Genomic DNA, 19,126 nt, shown 5'->3' with positions numbered 1-19,126 from the left:
ATCCCTGAGTCTAGTTTACGTGGTGTTTGATCAAAAGTTGGATTTGATGATCTTGGAGGTCTTTTGCAACTCTAGTGATTCTGTGGAATATGCCATATTCTGTAGCTTTGAGGACTAAGGTAATTTGTTTCAGAGGTGGTTTGTGGTGGTCATGATGCAAGGGTTTCTGTGCTGGGACCCAGCAGATTTGACACTTGAACCCTCCAACATCTTTTTGCCTAGTGTTCCAAGCTGCGTATTTTGGCCTGGATTTAATTACCTTACTTTAATAGTAAGTTATCCTGCTGCCATAAACACAACAATAACAGGACCCCATTGTCCTGGATGCTGTACAAACAGAGTAGTATACCAGTCTTCTGTAGGTGACTGGCTAAATAAAGACTAAAAGTGTTGGAAGGCAAACAGAGTGAGCAGTGGCATAGCAATGACTGTCACATTAGATTTATTTTTGTTTTTCTTCTGATAGGGCATATACCAGAGCACTGTATCATTTACAAAATCTTCTCTCTGTCTTTTGTACATACTCCCTTTGTTAGTTCTGCAAATATCCCTTGAAAATGTAGATAAAAACCGGTTAAAGTTGTTCCTCACCTGCAATTCCTCATTCCTAATTTATAGTCATGTATTTTTTCATATGTTGATGCAGATTAATTTAGTGAGTCTTACATTTTGTCATGTGTCTATATTCTTTTCCTGTCTGCTCAGTTTTATGTGCTACAGTGTGTCTCCTCTGCATACTTTAATCCCTGGTAAGCTTGGTATGAGGGGAAAAAAAAAAGGAAGGAAGCACTCTGACAATGTGAGGTGGGAATGCATAGTCAGTGCAAAGCAGAGCTACAGCATCCAGCCAAAAGAATGAATGGAATGACCTTCAGAGCAGAATTAAAAATAATTCCAGAGCACAAAAGGTAGAAATGCTGTAAGCAAGGACTAAAAGCCAGGATTAAAGCCCCAAGTAACTTTACAACAAGGATGACTTTTCTACCACTGTTGGCAAGTCATCAAGAATGGTGATCTTATCAAAATCATGTCCCAGTATGATCTTTCTTGATACATAGATGGGAACAAAATTCCTGTTTAACAAAAGAAAACAAATTCAGCCCTGGAGGCCAAGCTGTGAGAATCCCTTTGGATGAAGGGGGCTCGATGCATAGGTAACAGCAGAACTGCTGTGAAAAGACAATCAAAACTAAAATCAGAGGCAATAAACTGACCCTGCGTAATTTAGGCTGAGAGGGAGGTTTATTACTGCCTAAGCAGAATAGCTTTGGAGGAGTTTTCAACAGGAGCAGTGGGGGCAGAAAACCCTGAACTAATCATGGGGTAGATGTCCATTAGTTTCTGAATGGGTCACATTGTTTCAGAGTGGACAAAGTGATTCTGCAGCACTCAGTAGGTTTCTGCCTCTGCTAATTTCCTCCTGCTTTTTTTATTCACTAAAACTGAAAAGCACTAATGATACTCAGGATAGTATCTTAATTATGTAGCTAGAATATTTTAATCAAGGTTGTGGTAGGCATGGGAATTTATGTGCAAAATTTAGCCCCTGATGTTAGCAACCTGAAAACAGGCAAAACAAAAGTAGAGTACAAAATTGGATGAAGTGTCCATCTAGAGAATAATAATGGAGAGCGAATATTGCAAGATAGGTTTCTCTGTTCTTGGGGCCACAGCAGTTCTGGTAGAGTACATTGTACTCATTGTTTCCTGTACTGCTTGGGTTTTGCATGTTTAAAATCATGAATGAAAAATCCTACAATGGGGGGCTATTGCAGAAAGGCTTGTAATCAATGCTGGATCATCTCTTCTGGCATGAGCTTTATATTTTTCCCCTTCTGCAGGGAACCTGTATCTGTTTCCTGCATCTGTCACCCATCCTTCTTAGTGAATGGAAAGCAAGTAATTGATTTTTGTTGTTGTTAGCAAGTAATTACCCTTGCCAAATTTTGGAGGACCTATTGTCTCCTTCAGACACAATGTTCTTGGGAAAAAGTCTTACTTATTGTAACCTCTTGTGCAATCTTCACTTAGATGATAAATACATCTTGGCAACGAGGAGCTTTCTGAATGAAAAATGTTGCTGGACAACCCTGTAGTACAGCAAGAACGCAAACCTCTGCCAATGCTGGTGGAGTGCAGCCAGGCAGGAGGGTAAAATGGGGAAAGCCTTTCACACTGCCTGCAGAGCACAGTGAGATGAAGTCTTTATATGCACACATCCAAATATCTGTTTACCATCAAACAAGGATTTTTCCTGTTGAGCATCTGAACTCAAAGGTGGCCTTCCTTCTAGCAAAATCTTGAAATCTGTTGGAAAGCTGCCATCTACCAGTGCAAGACTGGGGAAATAACAGAGAGCATGTGGACCATGCAGCAATCAGGTTTAAGTAGCCCACTGTAAGAATTAGCTGGGAAACTCCACCCTCCCCATATTTTCATTTGAGTCCACAAATTTGTGATCCTGCAGTCTCCTCAGTCTGTTTTGTGGTGCATGGCCTGACTTTGGATTTCCATTAGATCTGTCCAGAACCATAGCTGACCATCGAAACCTCATTTTAATATTGCAGCTGTTACATTAATTACAGCGTTGTTAATTGTAAACACACATTTTTCCCCCTGTAACTCTTCACCTTGCTTTCTCTGGTTGATTTTTTCATCAATACTTAGTGATGTCTGGAAACAAAAAGGTGCATAAAAGCCCTGCACAAAGAAATGGTTGAATCCTCTGAAGGGAATACAGAGACTGAGCTGGGGCTGGGAGTGCTCTGTTCTCTTGTGGTTTCTGTGCACACTGCCAGTGGCTGGTGTTTCTCTGTGGGCCTGGCAGCTGCTGTGGGGCAGCAGAGCACAGCCAGCAGCCAAGTCTCTCAGCCCATTCTGCGGCTGACAGCGCTTGGCCCCGTGAAAAGGGAACAATCTGAAGCAGAGGGCTCAATGCAGTGTACCTTGCAGTTAATGGAAATCTTTGTTGACCTCAGTGGAAGCTGGATTTGATCCTGTGCCTACTTGAGAGTTCTGGTGTTGGCTGCAGCTTCAAGTGGCTTTTTTTCCGCTGGCTCATTTCTGGTTCCTTTCTTCTTTTTCTAAAGTGTACTTACCTTCAAGTGGTGTAAAATCAAGACAGCTCCATCCGTGTCACGGTAGCTGGGCACTTTTATCCTTTTAGCCCAGTGTCTGTCCTCGTTTCCTCAGCCCTTCTACTGTCTATGTATTGATTTGCAAGATTTTGGCATTGATTTCCCTCCTTTTTGAGCCATCCTGCTGCTTCTCACAAACACTCTCCATCTCACTTAAGCCTCTGCTATCCAACAAGTGTTATTGTTTAATCCCTCTTCTGCCCTTCTTCCTGAACTTCAGAACAGTCCTTATATTGATTTCTGGCTAATGCAGGCCAGGCCCCAGCCCAGCTGCCAGCAGGGAGCCAACTTCCCTTCAGCAGGCTCCTGGAGGCCAGCCCTTTGCTGCCTCTTGCCAGCCACGCTCTCTTGCTCGGCAGAGCTCATCCCTGTGGTGCATGTAGGAAGGAGAAGGCCACCGTGCCTCAGGAGCCAGCAGCCACCTCGGGCAGAGCACACTCTCTGTGATCCTCAGCCACACATCAGCATGTCTTCTGTCCCTAAGGAAAAGGTGTAGGAAGTAATGGAGCTCTTTTCAGGTGACTGCCAGAGAGAAGAGAGCTGTGGGCACGGACAGTGGCAATGGGAAAAATGATGCGGAGGAGGACAAAGGCCAGCTGCAACACTGCTGGAGCTTCTTGTTGCCCCCACTCTCCTTGAGTGTCACATGTCCCCACAGGGATTCATCTCCTGGGTGAAGAATTATATGATATAGTGATTATATGTGTTCTGCCTCTGAGGAAAATATTTTTCTTTTGTATGTATTTTTTTGGATTTTGTTTTTCTTTTGGTCACTCCATTTCCTTGGAGATGATGTGAGGGTTTTGTGCATTAGTTTCACATGGGGATATTGGTGTCTCATGAGAGTTACAGGGTAAAGGGCCTGAGTGTGAGATGCTGTACAGGAGAATCACAGGTGTTCTTTTGAAACACAAAAAAACTTACTTCATTTTTTCCAGCAGTAATGTAAATGCTGAGCAAACAGGGTGTGTAATGAGGAAACCCTTTGGAGGGGGGGGAGCTGACCTAATGAAAGAGATGAAAATTACAGTATGCTTTCAGACATGATATCTATGCTGGTGATAAACATTTCTTCTATTTTAGCTCCTTTGAATTGTATACAGTGAAGCACAGATCAGAGAGGGAGAAATGGACTGTGTAGGTTGTTTTGTTAATCATTAATACAATTGTTACCCAACATCCAAATCAGCCCGAATGTGCTTATAGAGAACATTTAATTTAGGAAACTAAGACTTGTGACCTAAGGCTAGATCCAACTGCTGTAAATGGGACAGAGTATGTTAGCAGCTGTGTGGAACAGGGCTGTAAAGCTTGGAGTCCCTGGATGAAGAGAATGGTGAGCACTAGATGTGAAGTTTCTAATACTTTAGTAATGTATCCACAAGAAGAAAAAAAGAAAGAGGAAAAAACATTGTGGGAAATTCTTTCCTTCATACATAATATTTTTCTGTTGATTTAAAATTGCCCTTAGTAATGTGTTGATGCCAATGAAGTATTTCAGCTATAGGAAATGTGAAACCATCTACTGCTCTTCTATGAATTATGAGTCATAAATTGAATAAAAAATATTCAGCTTGCCATAGCTATTCCATAAGCAGAACCTCTAACTAATGAAGAAACTGCTGCCATTTTGGGGGGAGTAGGAGGGGTCTGAGTTAAGCAGAACAAGATGCCAAGTGCCAGCATGTGGCTCTGTGCTAAGTGTGAATTGGAGTCATCTGAGACGGGCCTCCCTTGCTAAGTAAACATTTAGCGGGTATTTGACGTGTACTTGCCGTTCAGTGAAGCAAAGCTGCCCTTTGCTCCAGCTGGAGTTCTGGAGTGCCAGCCAATGCCCAGAACTGACCCGTGGGAGAGAGAGCCCTGCCAACCCAGCTGCCACATCTGCAAGCAGGCAGCCAGGCCAGGGAGGCACGACCTCCATCTCATTCAGCGCCCGGTGGGCAGGTTGTGATGACACAATTCCCCTAAAAATAGCAGTAAAGTGGCAAGAGAATAGGATACTGACATTTGCAGGCAAATCCTTGGTGGTGGCATTCATTTCATTCAGCTTCAGCCATCTAAGAGCTGGGAGTTCAGTTCAAGTTAGTTCTCTAATCATGTGTCACTCAGGTTTATCTCCTCTTGTATCTATTTTATGAATTGCCTTTTGGAGGTGATAATAGGTCCTCAGCAGCTACTTTTGAGTAGGTATCCAGCTGTTTGATGGGTGAAGTTCTGTGAGTTAAATTCAACGTTAAAGCTCTGGATTTCAGTTTCTCCGTCATTTCAGAAAAGACCGTGCAGCCTCATGAGGATTTCAGAGTTTTGTTTTGCAACCATGTGATGCTAGAGTCATTGAAATATACTTGAGCTATAAGTAAAAGCGTAAGTAAACAAAGTAAAAAGTAAACAAACTGCCAAGAGCTGTAGAGCAGGTGTTACTAACCGTGATTGTGTTTGGAGTTTAGCTGGAGCGTTCATATTTGCCCCAGTTCTAGTTTTTGGACTGTGTGTCTGGCATCCATATTAACTTCTCAGTGATGGATATGTGCCCAATAAAATACAGCTAAAAAGTTTGACAGCTTTCAGTTTGGGATGCCCAGTCATTTTCCAAACAAATAGTGGATGATGTCCCAGCTATACCAAAAGCAGCAATTTTTCTTCCCTTTTGACTCTAGTGAGCAGAAATCAACCCCTGCCTAATTAGCTTCTTTGTGGTCTTTGTGAAAGGATAAAATTTTTACTGTGTTCAGGTGTGACTAAGAGACATGCTCTCAAATGCTAACAGCTAAATTTTAATTTCATGCACTATCAAACTATGCTGCCTTTTCCATACCTGATTCAAAGATTGTTTTAAGGGGTCTTGAAGTACACACTTTAATTTGAGGCTTTTTTAATTGCCAGAATCTGAGTAGGTTTTGTGTTTTATTTTCTTCTTAAAATTTTTGAGTTGTTTAAGGCATGCAAATGCTTTTGGAATACTAGTCCATTTGGCTTCAGGAGCTGTGATCTGGTGTTTAAAATGTTCCTATTAATGTAAGAACACTTACTGCTTTCTAGCTTGCAGTGCAGTGTTTGGGTTTTGTCACAGTGTGATTCAATTCTTTATTGCTTTGTACAGGAGATGGCTGTCCGAGCACTGAAACAGACTGGGAGCAGAAGTATTGAGGCAGCCCTGGAGTACATCAGCAAGATGAGCTACCTGGACCCTAGAAATGAGCAGATAGTGCGTGTAATTAAGCAAACCTCACCAGGTGAGCATGATTTACTTTTTAAAAACTGTGTTCTTTCTTGCAATAAGGTAGTTTTTAAAGTAGGGTCATCAAGGGGAAGTGTTGGACGGCAGTGTTCCATAGCAGTCTTGAAGGAGACATTGAAGTGAACCTGGCCTTGCAAGGCCAGCTGGGCTGGGGCCTCAGTACAGCTCACCTGCTTCCAAAGAGTTGTCTGTCTGTTCACAGTCCACCTTCTGAAACAGGTATCTGTTTGTTCAAGTCCAAACATTCCCCCATTGGACCAGAACAGACTTACTGGTGTACAAATCTAGGAGGTGGACATCATATCTCTCTTGACATCAAGATTATTTGCACAGCTGAATTATGTGTCCCAAAGAAGGACAGTGATTCTGCTACTTTATTTTGTGGCCTCTGATAAGAGAAAGCAAAGTCAGCTTGCTCCCAAGGCTCAGCATGGATCCTACTGACAGAGATGACAAATGGGTCTTATGGCTGCCTCCTGCTTCCAGGCCAGAGTGGCCATGGGATGCTTTGTGTTGCCACAGCCTCATCAGTGCATCTCACTGTGTCCCAGCAGATGAGCTGTCAGGAGTGTTGTTGTAAGAACAGCCTTGGTAATGCTGGCCTCGTGTTATCACAGGAGAAAGAGCCAATTAGAGATTTCACTTTAAAGATCTCTTATTTGTCCAACCTGATTCCATTTCAAAACATTGCATTCTTTATGAAGGTGTCGTGTGGTACACACCCTCAGTGTGCAGAGAGTGTGCATAAATCTGCCTTAATGCTGTGCATGTCCCTGCATGTCTGTAGGCAGCAGGGCTTGTGTGTCAAGGTGAGGAGTCAGCTGTGTGCTGCATCCCAGCTGTGCTGTACTGAAAAAAGCTTGTAATCCACTGTTCCAGCCTGTTAGTTCAGTAGGACTATTATTACAGGCTCTGTGAAGTAGGATTTTAAAGGGAAATGGTTTAGGCATAAATGGACCATGTCCTGTGATTTGTGAGAGCTAAAGAACCAGAAAGGGAGCAAAAACATAACAACAGCACAGAGTCTCCCCTTGTCTTTTTAGCACAGCCAGTGCTTTATACACCTGCAATTTGTCCTGAGATCAAAGAACTGATGAAAAGCGCTGTTAACACTTCCACTGTAGGAATGCTGCTATCTTGTCTCTGCACATTCTTCAAACTGAGATTAATATGTTGACACCCTGAAAGATTTTCCTTCCCAACAGATGGAAGATGAGTAATATGAGGGGGTACTTCTGTGTCCAACACATTGGAAGGAATACAGGACAAACTGTATGATGCCTTTGTTTAAACGAAGGAGAAGGAAAGAGGGATTTTTGAGAATGATGGAAGAGAGAGATGTACACAGAGAACCAGTGTGAGCAGGTGGCCCACTGTGCAGAAGATGGACTATGTGATGGCCTAGTAGTTTATAGCAATGTTGACTTTTGAGTTATATAGAAAGTCCTTCCAGGAGCTTTTTTTCCTCCTGTTGTACTTAACACTCTGCTCTGTAGCTTCCTCCTGTCTGAGAGCAATGCCTGCTAATACTGAAGGACCAGCTTTAAGAAACAGGCTTTAGAGTAGTCTGATGAGTTCATAGTTAGGGAATTTGTGCTTCTATTTTCATGATTTGATAGGACTCCCTGATGATTCCTGGCATGAGCATTATTGTGAGCCAGTAGCTCATTATCAGTAGGAATACTTGGCATCTATAACTTTAAATGTTCAGAGTGTTTAATTTAGATTTTGAAAGGTGGTTTTATAACACTCCCTGAGCAGTGTGCATGTGTGTGTATGTCTGTATAGATATATGAGTAATACAAAGTAATTGGTTCACCTGTTCACATGTTTCCTAACATTCTTTTGTGTTCTTTTTATAAAGGAAAGGGTATTGTGCCAAATAATGTAACCCGCAGGCCAAGCTTTGAAGGATCAAATGAATCTTTTCCGTCCTACCATCAGATGAGTAATGCAGCCTATGAAGGGACAGGCTTTGGAGCAGAAGGTGCAAATATGCTTACTGAGGTTCCAAGGCCATACATGGACTATTTAATCTCCACTTCTCAGTCTTCAGCTATGACTGCTCCTGTGCAGCGATCCTCTGGAGTGGGCACTCACAGCACACCAACAAGCCATCAGCAGAAAGCATACCCTGCAAATATGGAGTCTTCTGTGATTAATTATCCAGTGACTAATCACAGCAGTCAGGCCCTGCAGCTGCAGGCATCCCACGGCTGCAACAGCCAACATTACAGCAGGCAGCACATGATGGTGCAGGGGGAACCTATGGGATATGGTGTTCAGCGGAGTCCATCCTTCCAAAACAAGATACAGCAGGAGGGGGGATATGCCAATCTCCCAAATAAAGGAGCAGTTGTTCAGAACAATACTGGTCATGCATTTCAACAGGCACCAACAAACCTATATATCTCACATTCTCATCACAAACAGACAAGTCCTTCTTCTCATCAAATGCATGTGATATCCAGAGGTCCGGCCTTTGCTAATGATTTTTCAGACAGTCCACCGCAAAATCTATTAACTCCATCTAGAAATAGCCTAAACATGGACCTCTATGACATGAATAATCCTCAAGTTCAGCAGTGGCAGGCAGCAACACCATCACGCAGAGATTCTTTACAAAATCCAGGAATAGAAACATCTCCACGGCAACATGTATCCTTCAGACCTGAAGCCACAGTGCCCAGCAGAACAAACTCCTTCAACAATCACCAGCAACAGCCACAAGTGACAGTGTCTATGAGACAGGTTCCTCCAGGAAAAGCAGATCCTTCCATTACATCTCCAAACACGATCACGGCAGTCACCTCTGCTCATATCCTCCAGCCAGTGAAGAGCATGCGAGTGATGAGACCAGAGCCTCAGACTGCAGTGGGACCTTCCCATCCTGGCTGGTTGCCTGCACAGGCACCAGCTGTGGATGGCTTGGAGATGATGGAGCAGCATGTGCCACCACCTGGAGCAGCTAATGCCTACCAGCTAGATGTGGATTACAGTAACCAGGAGCTGCGGTGTCCACCCCCTCCCTATCCCAAGCACTTGTTACTTCCTGGCACCTCTGAGCAGTTTGATATCAACTGCTTGTGCATGGGCGTGGAGCAGACTCTGCGTGTGGTCCCCAGTTCAACAAGCAACAAGGCTGAGGAGAGCAGTGAGCGAAATGATAAAAGCAGCAAGAACACTAAAGCTGAAAAACCGAGCAAAGATAAAAAGCAGATTCAGACGTCTCCGGTGCCTGTGCGAAAAAATGGCAAAGATGAGGAAAAGCGAGAATCCCGAATAAAGAGCTACTCACCTTTTGCCTTCAAGTTCTACATGGAGCAACATGTAGAGAACGTCATAAAGACCTACCAGCAGAAAATTAACAGAAGGTTGCAACTGGAGCAAGAAATGGCAAAAGTAATTCTTGTTTTGTTTTGTTTTGTTATAAGAAAATCTAATAGGGTCAAATTAATTCTTGCTATTTTTAATTCATTAAAAAAATTATAAAGGCAGAATCAACTGAAGTAGCAGGTATCAGACACCTCCCTATACCAGACTGTATCCACTTAGAACTGTGGATGCAGGTCTGGGAGGCTGTTTGAAAAACCTGAGATGTGAAATGGTATTTCCTCATACCAAAAAAGTAAAATAAAACAAAACTCCCCCAATATTACAGGTAAGAACTTAGAAGGCAGGCTTGAGGCTGAGATAATTCTGCCAATACTTCGGCAGCTCTTGCAAAAGTCTTTGCTCTAGTTCTTCCTTGCTGTTCCATGTTTGCCATGGTTCAGCTTGGCAGTCACTGTGCCATATTTTCAGATAACTGTGTAATACTTGACTGAAAGTTGTCTGTTGAACACTGTAAGTAATAATGTCGTGCAAGTAACCATATTGGACCAGCTTGAACTGGTTTTGGGACCATTGCCAGAACTTGTTCTAGAGGCAGGTCTCAGGGAGATGCATTTGGGGTGATAGAACTTCTTTCATGCCTATCTGTAGCTCTTGAATCTAAGCTGCCTCTCTGATGGTGTTGCTTAAAACAAAGCTGCCAAGCTCTGATGGTTGGTCTGGCAGTCGTGTTTTTATTTTTTACTTGTGAAAGAGGAAGAGGGTTTTTTTTCTTCCCAGGCATGACTGGAATATGCCTAGTCTACTTTTGCATTAAAGGATAAGCTCTAAGGAAAGCTGTTATTAATGCATAATGGGTAATAATTAACTACCCAATCTTTCCTAGCACAGTCTGTTTCCAGAGTCAATTGATTTGATGCTCACACTGCATCAGAAAACTCAGGAATTTGTTTGTTGAGGTTAGAATTAAAAGAGTATTCTTGGAAAATCTCTTGAAACGTTGACATTTTACTAACAGTTAATAGTTTGTCCTCACTGCCAGTACAGATTGTGTTGTGTTCCTTGAGTTTAGTGAATATTTTCCTGAGGTTGAGACAGGGAATGATGTCTAGAGAGGTATAACAGCATTTAATTGTGCTAGTTCTTCTCTTCTGACTCTTCAGCTTTCCCTCATTCAGAGATAATTCAAGTATAAACAAAACCAACTTCTTCCCCTAGAAACCTTATCTCTGACTGAAAATATACATGCAGGAGATTTTAGCTATCTTAATATTGCATTATTCTAGGATTAGCAAGAACAGAACACACTCATTATTTTACCCTAAAAGTAAATATTTCCTTTATTATGGATCCATGTAGTTATCTTTCATTTAAAAAACAGTATTCTTTGTTTTGATTTGGCTCTTTCCCTCAGTCTGAAACTTCATCCTACCTGTTCTGCAAGTTTCTGTAGACTTCACCCATCCTTTATTCATACAGATTTAATTTTTATACCGTGGGGATCTCATTGCATAGTCTGGCTGCCCACATTCATCTTCAGATACCTAGACTACAGATGTGAAATTCAATCAGCCTAAGCAGCAGCCCTGTGGGTGTATGATTGGGTTTCTAGCCTGGTAATCAGTCATCTTCAGCCCCCTCCACGCTCCCAATGGCTCCTTCCCACCAGGCACTGATCTTTCTCTCAAAAGTAGTTCAGTTGATGCCAATTAGTTCAGGATTTTGGAATTGGGGTGTGCAGAAAGGAAAAAGCATGCTGCAGGAAATGAGGTGAAGGAGGAGCCTGGGGATCAGCTGAGGGGTTTCTGCTGGTGGAGGCCACCAGTGGCTGTCAGCAGAGGGCCAGACCCTGCAGTTGGCAGCATTGGCTCTGCAGGCTCTGTCTTGAAAGGGGAAAATCTGGTTGGATCCTGCTGCTTCTCTCTTTTCCAGGAGGTCTCTCCCCACAGCCATGTGAAATGTTACTTACAGCTACTGGGAGCCTCTCTGGAGACAGGAGGTGACTGGAGCCATCTGTTCTACAGCTTGGGTGCAGAGGGAAACTAATACATTTAGGAGGGAAATAGCACCAGGGTCTGGGTTGCAGTGGCTGGGGAGAGACCAGACCTCAGGATTTTATATACATATTTTGGGAGGGGAAAAAGATAATTTTATAGAACAGATGCTCAGGAGATCTAAAAGCCTTGAGAGTGGAGACTGCATATGACAGAGGAAGAAACATAATTTCTAAAGAAGGTTGCAAGGCACTTGGGAATGTGTAGGTCAAAATCAGCTTTTTAATGACAACACAAAACCAAACAAACAGTACCCAAGATAGGAACTGTTAATGTGAGCTGCCCTAGGGAACCATTCATGAGCAAAGTGAACTGGTGTACATAGATTTAAGTTTCAGTTTAAATTAAGCTGGGCTTAAGTGCACATACATACAGTGGAATGCAGTGGCAAAGTGCACATTTGAAAGGTGTAAACCAAATCCCATGCTCAAGTTTGTTTTGTTGTATTCCCCTCTCTGACAATATCACCCCATGCCTTCTTGTTCAGCCAAAAGAGACAGGCAAACCAGCTCAGATACTGCAAATTCAGGCAATAAGTTTGGGAACAGTGAGTTTGCCCTTTTTTCTGAAATACCTCAACAGACAGACAAGGGATTATGTCCCTCATGAGTATATCTTTTCTGGTGCTTGGTTAATTTTTCTGAGAAATGTGTTTTGGGAATGCTCATTTATTTTTCTCTTGCTATGAACATTACAGTACTAGCTCTTGTGGTTTGCTTTCCTTTGTAAAGGCAGGCCTCTGTGAAGCAGAACAGGAACAGATGAGGAAAATTCTCTACCAGAAGGAGTCCAACTACAACAGACTTAAAAGGGCCAAAATGGACAAATCCATGTTTGTGAAAATCAAGACTCTGGGTATTGGTGCGTTTGGAGAAGTGTGCCTGGCCTGCAAAGTGGACACCCATGCCCTGTATGCCATGAAGACTCTGCGAAAGAAAGATGTGCTGAACCGGAATCAGGTGGCTCACGTCAAGGCAGAGAGGGACATACTTGCTGAGGCAGACAATGAGTGGGTGGTTAAACTCTATTATTCCTTCCAAGATAAAGACAATCTGTACTTTGTGATGGACTACATCCCTGGTGGGGATATGATGAGCCTGCTGATTCGGATGGAGGTCTTCCCAGAGCGTCTGGCTAGATTTTATATTGCAGAGCTCACTTTGGCCATAGAGAGTGTGCACAAAATGGGATTTATTCATCGAGACATCAAGCCTGACAACATTCTGATAGACCTTGATGGGCATATCAAACTGACTGACTTTGGACTGTGTACTGGATTCAGGTGGACTCACAATTCAAAATACTATCAGAAAGGTAATCCTTTTACCCTTTTTCTAGGATGGTAGTGTGTTATTTGCTTTGAAGCAAGCACCTACTTCTTGGCAGAAACCAGATCAGGAAACTGGACAAATACGTCTCTCTCAGTCAATTAGGTTGTTTCCAGTCCTTTTGTTTCCAATGCTGTTCAAAACCCTGTCCACAAGTGGCCGTCCACTGCAGCAGCAGTCGTTTTTCTTTCAGTTTGTACTTATTTGGAGGGTCTCTTTTGGTGGCAAAATGATTTAATCACAGATTTGGAGCAGTCCATATGTATCCTGCATGTGCTGTTGAGTACTAGTGTCTATTGGCAAAAAGGTCATAAACAATTGGTGTAGCTAAGTGAAGTATACTCCATAGTTCTCTATTCCCCATGTTGAACTATACTTCCTTGGGCTGAGACAGAGACATTTTATTGGACATTTTGTATGGAAAGCCAATTGTGAATGGGAGGGAATTAAAAAATACCTTGAATTTAAAGTTTAAATGCTGTTCTTCACTGAGAGTAGGAGATGGCTCTGGGTAAATACTTCTCTGTGTGTCGAATTTTATGACCATGAATGTGAACTTTCTCTCCCATTTGAAAGGGAGCCATATCAGACAAGACAGCATGGAGCCCAGTGATCTTTGGGATGATGTGTCCAACTGTCGATGTGGAGATAGGCTGAAGACATTGGAACAAAGAGCTAAGAAGCAGCACCAGAGATGCCTGGCCCACTCATTAGTTGGAACCCCTAATTACATTGCTCCTGAAGTCCTGCTTCGTAAAGGTGGGTAAACCTGTATTTTTCTCCTGTTTCTCTTTTTTTTCTTTTCTTTTCTTTACTTTTCTCTTTTTTTTTTTTTTTTTTTTTATTTTTTTTATTCCTTGAATAAGCTTGCTGCTTTATAAGATTGTCATTCTGAAGACCACAAACAATCAGCTCAGCTCAGATTAAGGATTCCTCATGCTCCAGTGTTCAGCATCACTTCACTGACACTGGGGGTGGCCGTACTTTGTGTGTGTAATGTCCACACTCAGGCCTTTGAGTGAGGCTGCTAATAAATATGTTGGATATTTTTAACAATGATGCTTTTCAGTATGAAGCAGATTATCTATGCTCATGGAGTACAACTCTGAGCCCCATCAGGTTTATACAGACCAGTGAATAGCCAGCTCATAGTTCTGGGTCACTGATTCAGATGGGCCACTTAAGTATGGATGATGTAAACTTGTGGAAATACATTCTCCACATTTCCAGACAGAACCTGAGGAATCCAACAGAAAGTTTTCCACAATTTATTCTGGACACCCTGCATTCCAAAGCTTAGCTTGAGAAATCTGGACAGAATTTGGTGACTATCCATGCAGAACTGACATGGTTGCTGTAGTAAGGAGATTAGGTGTTCAGAGTTGTCTGCAACTAGATCCTAAGCCTAATCTTTTCTAACAAAGATTTCACATTGGATCCTACATCATCTGATGACACAAATTCCAGTGAAATCAGTGTTGAAATCCTTTTTTTTTTCAGGTCTTAAACATACACCTTATTGGTCTTGTCACAGCAGTTAAGTGATTTAAGTTGTTCCTTTGCTTGAAACTTGCTCAGAAGGTAGTCTGTGGCTTTCTTCTGTCTGTAGAGCCAGGCTGTGTCTTTCAGCAGCTTTTCAAAGTCGTGGAATCACCTCCACTGAACCTAGGGTGGACATCAATTGTTAAACATTTTTGTATTCTTTGAGGTCCAGTTTGTGCTTTGTAGCTGTGGGACTGGGCACAAATAAAACCTCCTTCATTCTTTTTAATGATAGTTTCATGACTCACTTTTGTTGAGAATTTATTCAGGAAAGTTCAAGGACAACATGATTGGATCTTACTAACAGTAGTAGAATTCAGGTCAGCAAGCAGAAGTCACAAACCTTTTGTCTGAGAAAAGGCAGAAGTTTGTTTTGTGTGTTTTAATACTTAATTGCAAGTAGCTCTATACACATTCTCCTTGGCTGGTGGAGGTCAACCTTTTGACTTGCTTTTCAGGGTACACTCAGCTCTGTGACTGGTGGAGTGTTGGTGTGATCCTCTTTGAGATGTTGGTGGGACAGCCTCCTTTCCTGGCTCCTACACCCACAGAAACTCAGCTGAAGGTAAGTTGAAGCAAAGTTCCAGTCCATGGTAGCAAAATTTTAACCTTTTCCTTCCCATCCCTTCCCCTTTTCCAGATCAGAAGTTCCTTAATACCTTTGTTACCTGCAGGTGATAAATTGGGAAAGCACACTGCACATTCCCTCACAGATCAAGCTGAGCCCTGAAGCAACTGATCTGATCACAAAGCTCTGCTGTGCTGCTGAGGACAGGCTTGGAAGAAATGGAGCAGATGATATTAAAGCCCATTCTTTCTTTCACTCTATGGACTTCTCTGCTGATATCCGTAGGCAGCCAGCTCCCTATGTTCCAAAGATCAGCCATCCAATGGACACTTCAAATTTTGATCCAGTTGAAGAAGAAAGTCCTTGGAATGATGCTAGTGGTGACAGCACCAGGACCTGGGATCCACTAGCCTCTTCCAACAGCAAACACACAGAACATGCTTTTTATGAGTTCACTTTCCGAAGATTCTTTGATGACAATGGGTATCCGTTCAGGTATCCCAAACCTTCTGGAATGGAAGTTTGCCAGTCTGAGAAGTCTGATGTAGAAGACAAAGGTGTGGTGGATCAGACTGGAGCTTGTCAGCCTGTATATGTGTAAATTATTGTATAGAGTACTCCAGGTAAGACTAATCTCAAATCCAATAGGGCCTTTAACTGATCCTTTAGGAGCTGATCCTGCAGCATTTTTTCAGGTGTACTTTCAGCTGTGGCTGGAGACATCCTGGGGAGTAAAGGAAGCTTGCAGGGCCAGGTGCTAAAGATGGCACTCTTGAAAGTTCAGGTCAGTTCTACTGTAAATAACTTTGTTGATAATTACACTTGAAATCCTGGTCTTCACCAAAATCTGCAAGGCCAGCAGTCTGTCTATTCTAGGCCTATTTTTATTTGAGGTCAGCATCCCCCTTACTCAGATTAACACTTACAGACTTCTGCAACTGTCAGCGTTATTTTTTAAATGAATAAAGAGCACTTATATTTTGTTTATAGCAGGGTTTTTTTCCTACTAAATTATAGGGATTAACTTTGACAAATCATGCTGCTGTTCTTCTTTTCTACATTTTTATTTTATCCATAGCACTTACTTCATATTTAGGAAGATGCATAAAGCTGAAGAACATGTGATGAAAGGTCTCTGTGCAATAATGTAAGAAAGAAAAAAAAAAGAAAAATGAAAAAAAAGAAAACTGCTCTCTAATTTTCTAAATTTACTGATGCCATTGTATTCACACCGTGATTTTTGTTTATTATATGTATTTTCCACATTTCAAAATTGTGACATAACCTTAAAGCTGCTTTATTTCCTTCTGCTTATTGGAGTGTAATAGAAAGTGTGAGCAAGTGGCAACTTGGGTGTGATTTCATTGTCTAGTGTGTGAAGAATGTTGCATGAGCAGTGGTTTTCTATTTGAAATGGCCTTTTCTTGCCATTCACAGGCAGGTCCTGTGGATTCGTTTTTCTAAGGGTCTAAAATTAGACCATTTTAAACCGTGTGTTGATAATGTATTGTGTGGATGGTTTCCTCTTATGATTGTATCCAATATTAATTTTGTAAAACAGATTGCAAAGGTTATACCTGAGTAGTGATGTTGTGGTCTGATGTAATAGATGATTTTAGCAAACACACGTCACAGGCACACACGTTTGGCCACCGAGGATGAGCAGCCAGAGCATTGCAACGGAGCAGGTTTGTGGGGAGAGCCTGGATGGGGCTCAGACAGGGAGAGCACAGTCCTTGGCTGAGGCAGGGAGAGCACAGAGGCCCTGGCTCCAGCTGGCAGAGGCAGCACAGCATCCATACCAGAGCATCTCCCAACAAGAGGCTCCTGTAACACGTCGAGGCTGAGGCTGGGTCCCTGCAGCTCCAAGGACACCTGTGGAACCTGGAGGTATGTGGCTTTCCAGACATCAGACTCCACATGTAACAGGCTGTGTATCCATTTAGGATCCTAGTGTTTTAGGCACTGACATTGCAAAATGTTGGCATTGTTGGTAGGTCATTCTGTCCCATTGTCTAGAGGTTAAAATGTTGCTGTGATGGAGCACAATAGGCCTTCATTTCTGTCAAATTATAGGCATACTTTGAAATACCAGTTCTTAACTATGTTAAAATATGCATTTTTCTTGTATGTATAAGTGAAAATTATTCAAGATGATATCAGAATACTAAAGATAATTAAGCCATACATATTTGCTTATATATTATATATAACTAAGTAAACACACACAAAAATCCATAATTCAGATTAGTGTAACAGTCCTATTTAAAGTGATTGACCTAATAACATTTGAGGAAAACACTCCTTTAATGTGTTTTTGCTTTATTTTATTTTTAAATCTGGAGCTTTGTTATTTTTTCCGTATATTATTCCACATATTATTCCTTAATGTTTTAGCATATCCTATCCTATCCATTGTTTAGATATCTAAGCAACAACATATGAATTCATCAGCCTAAACTAAACAAAAATGATTGTGTATTTGTTTACATTTGTATGAAAGGAATGTTCTGAGGTATGCAGTGCTTGTGTTGTGACAGTTCATGTAAGATTCAGTATTACTGCTTTTTTATATAGTAATGCCATTTTTTGTTATTTACATCTATCTGACATTCTTTCATGTGGTAGGTTCTTTCTCAGGAACTCAATTTAACTGTTATTTATTGATATATCATTGCCTTTGAAAGCTTCTACTGGCAGAATTTATTAAAAATCTGAATCAAAATCTACAATGTGTTATGTATTATTCAATCCTCCTTTAAGGCAGAAGTTTTAGTGGGTTTCTTTTTGTAGTGTTATTGATAGGGTTGAGCTACAAACATGAGATCCAAATCTCATCTCTCCTGCAGCATTTGTTGTGGAATCTCCGGGTACCTTCAGACAATTTAATCTGTCCTCATGGCCCTTAAGAATAAGGAGCAGGATTCCAGGTAAAACTGGAGTGACCAGGTCAGTGGATGGAATAGATATGGAATGGAATAGATAACAGAAGCCAACTCCCCTTTTACCTAAAGAAGAACTGATTTGAAAACCCAATCTTTCAAGTTTATCAGGCACTATCTGTAGAAGGCTTTCATCCTTTGCAGTGGTAAACAGAAACTTGGGACTAAATTTTTTGAAATTTGGTCAGGTAAACCTTGTGCCACATCCTGAGGCTTGCTCTAATTCTTGTTTCTGCTGAACTTCCTGCAAAATCAAGTATCTTCCTTTCAGAGGTAATAAAAACTCAGGGTTGCTATTAAAATACCTCTTCCTCAAAAACAAAGCAAACAAAAAAATCCCCACAGATAACCTTATAAAAAAATCAGAAAACTTTCTATAGCAGGGGTGCCAGGAACAGAAATGAGCCTCTGCAAACGTTTCATATGTGTACTCTTCAGCAGGGCCAGATTTGCTGAGCAGAAGCAACAGTTCTTGAGATGCAATTTATTCCTAGTGGGACACAAAAGAAGTGGCAGTGGAAGTTATAACCAGGTGCCTAGCCTGAGCAGCATGAAAGCTAAATGAGGGAGAGAAGCATTTGACTTTTAAATGGAAATGGAAGAATGAGGTTATGCAGGAAGCAGGCAATAGCCTGGAACTGGATGGAAAATTGGTCTCATGAGCACAAGAAAATTCTTTTCCCTGTAATTTTTGAGGTATGAAATAACTGCCTTAAAAGCTTTCCTAGAGAAACTCCAATGAGAAGAGGAATTTAGAACATATAATTTAGTACTATCCCAAAATGCAGAAGCATTGGCAGAAAATGGCAACTGTTACTAAATTTATTATTAGAATTAAAAATAATAAATCTTTCCCACAGGAAATAATCTTAGGAATAGATAATGTAGAAATAGCAACTATTAAAACACACACACACACACACACATACCCCAAAGAAAAGCGTAAAAATGTTTTTCCTGGCAGAGAAATCTGCTGCAGCA

General features: G+C 41.6%; 1 protein-coding gene across 2 annotated transcripts in view; it reads left to right on the top strand.

Annotated features, from left to right (window-relative positions):
* The window catches only part of LATS2 (large tumor suppressor kinase 2), a 47,842-nt gene extending 29,907 nt beyond the window's left edge, over positions 1-17,935 (top strand). For both annotated transcript variants that reach the window (XM_079303127.1, XM_079303126.1), the window contains exons 3-8: positions 6,241-6,373; positions 8,243-9,780; positions 12,497-13,079; positions 13,670-13,852; positions 15,094-15,200; positions 15,310-17,935. In XM_079303127.1, coding sequence (XP_079159253.1) covers positions 6,241-6,373; positions 8,243-9,780; positions 12,497-13,079; positions 13,670-13,852; positions 15,094-15,200; positions 15,310-15,804 — 3,039 coding nt within the window. In that variant the 3' untranslated portion in view covers positions 15,805-17,935. The remainder of the gene's footprint in view (positions 1-6,240; positions 6,374-8,242; positions 9,781-12,496; positions 13,080-13,669; positions 13,853-15,093; positions 15,201-15,309) is intronic.
* The last annotated feature ends 1,191 nt before the right edge of the window (positions 17,936-19,126 follow it).

The sequence above is a fragment of the Erithacus rubecula genome, assembly GCF_903797595.1.
Source record: "Erithacus rubecula genome assembly, chromosome: 1".
Taxonomy (NCBI): domain Eukaryota; kingdom Metazoa; phylum Chordata; class Aves; order Passeriformes; family Muscicapidae; genus Erithacus; species Erithacus rubecula.
This window is presented reverse-complemented; position numbering and strand designations above follow the sequence as displayed.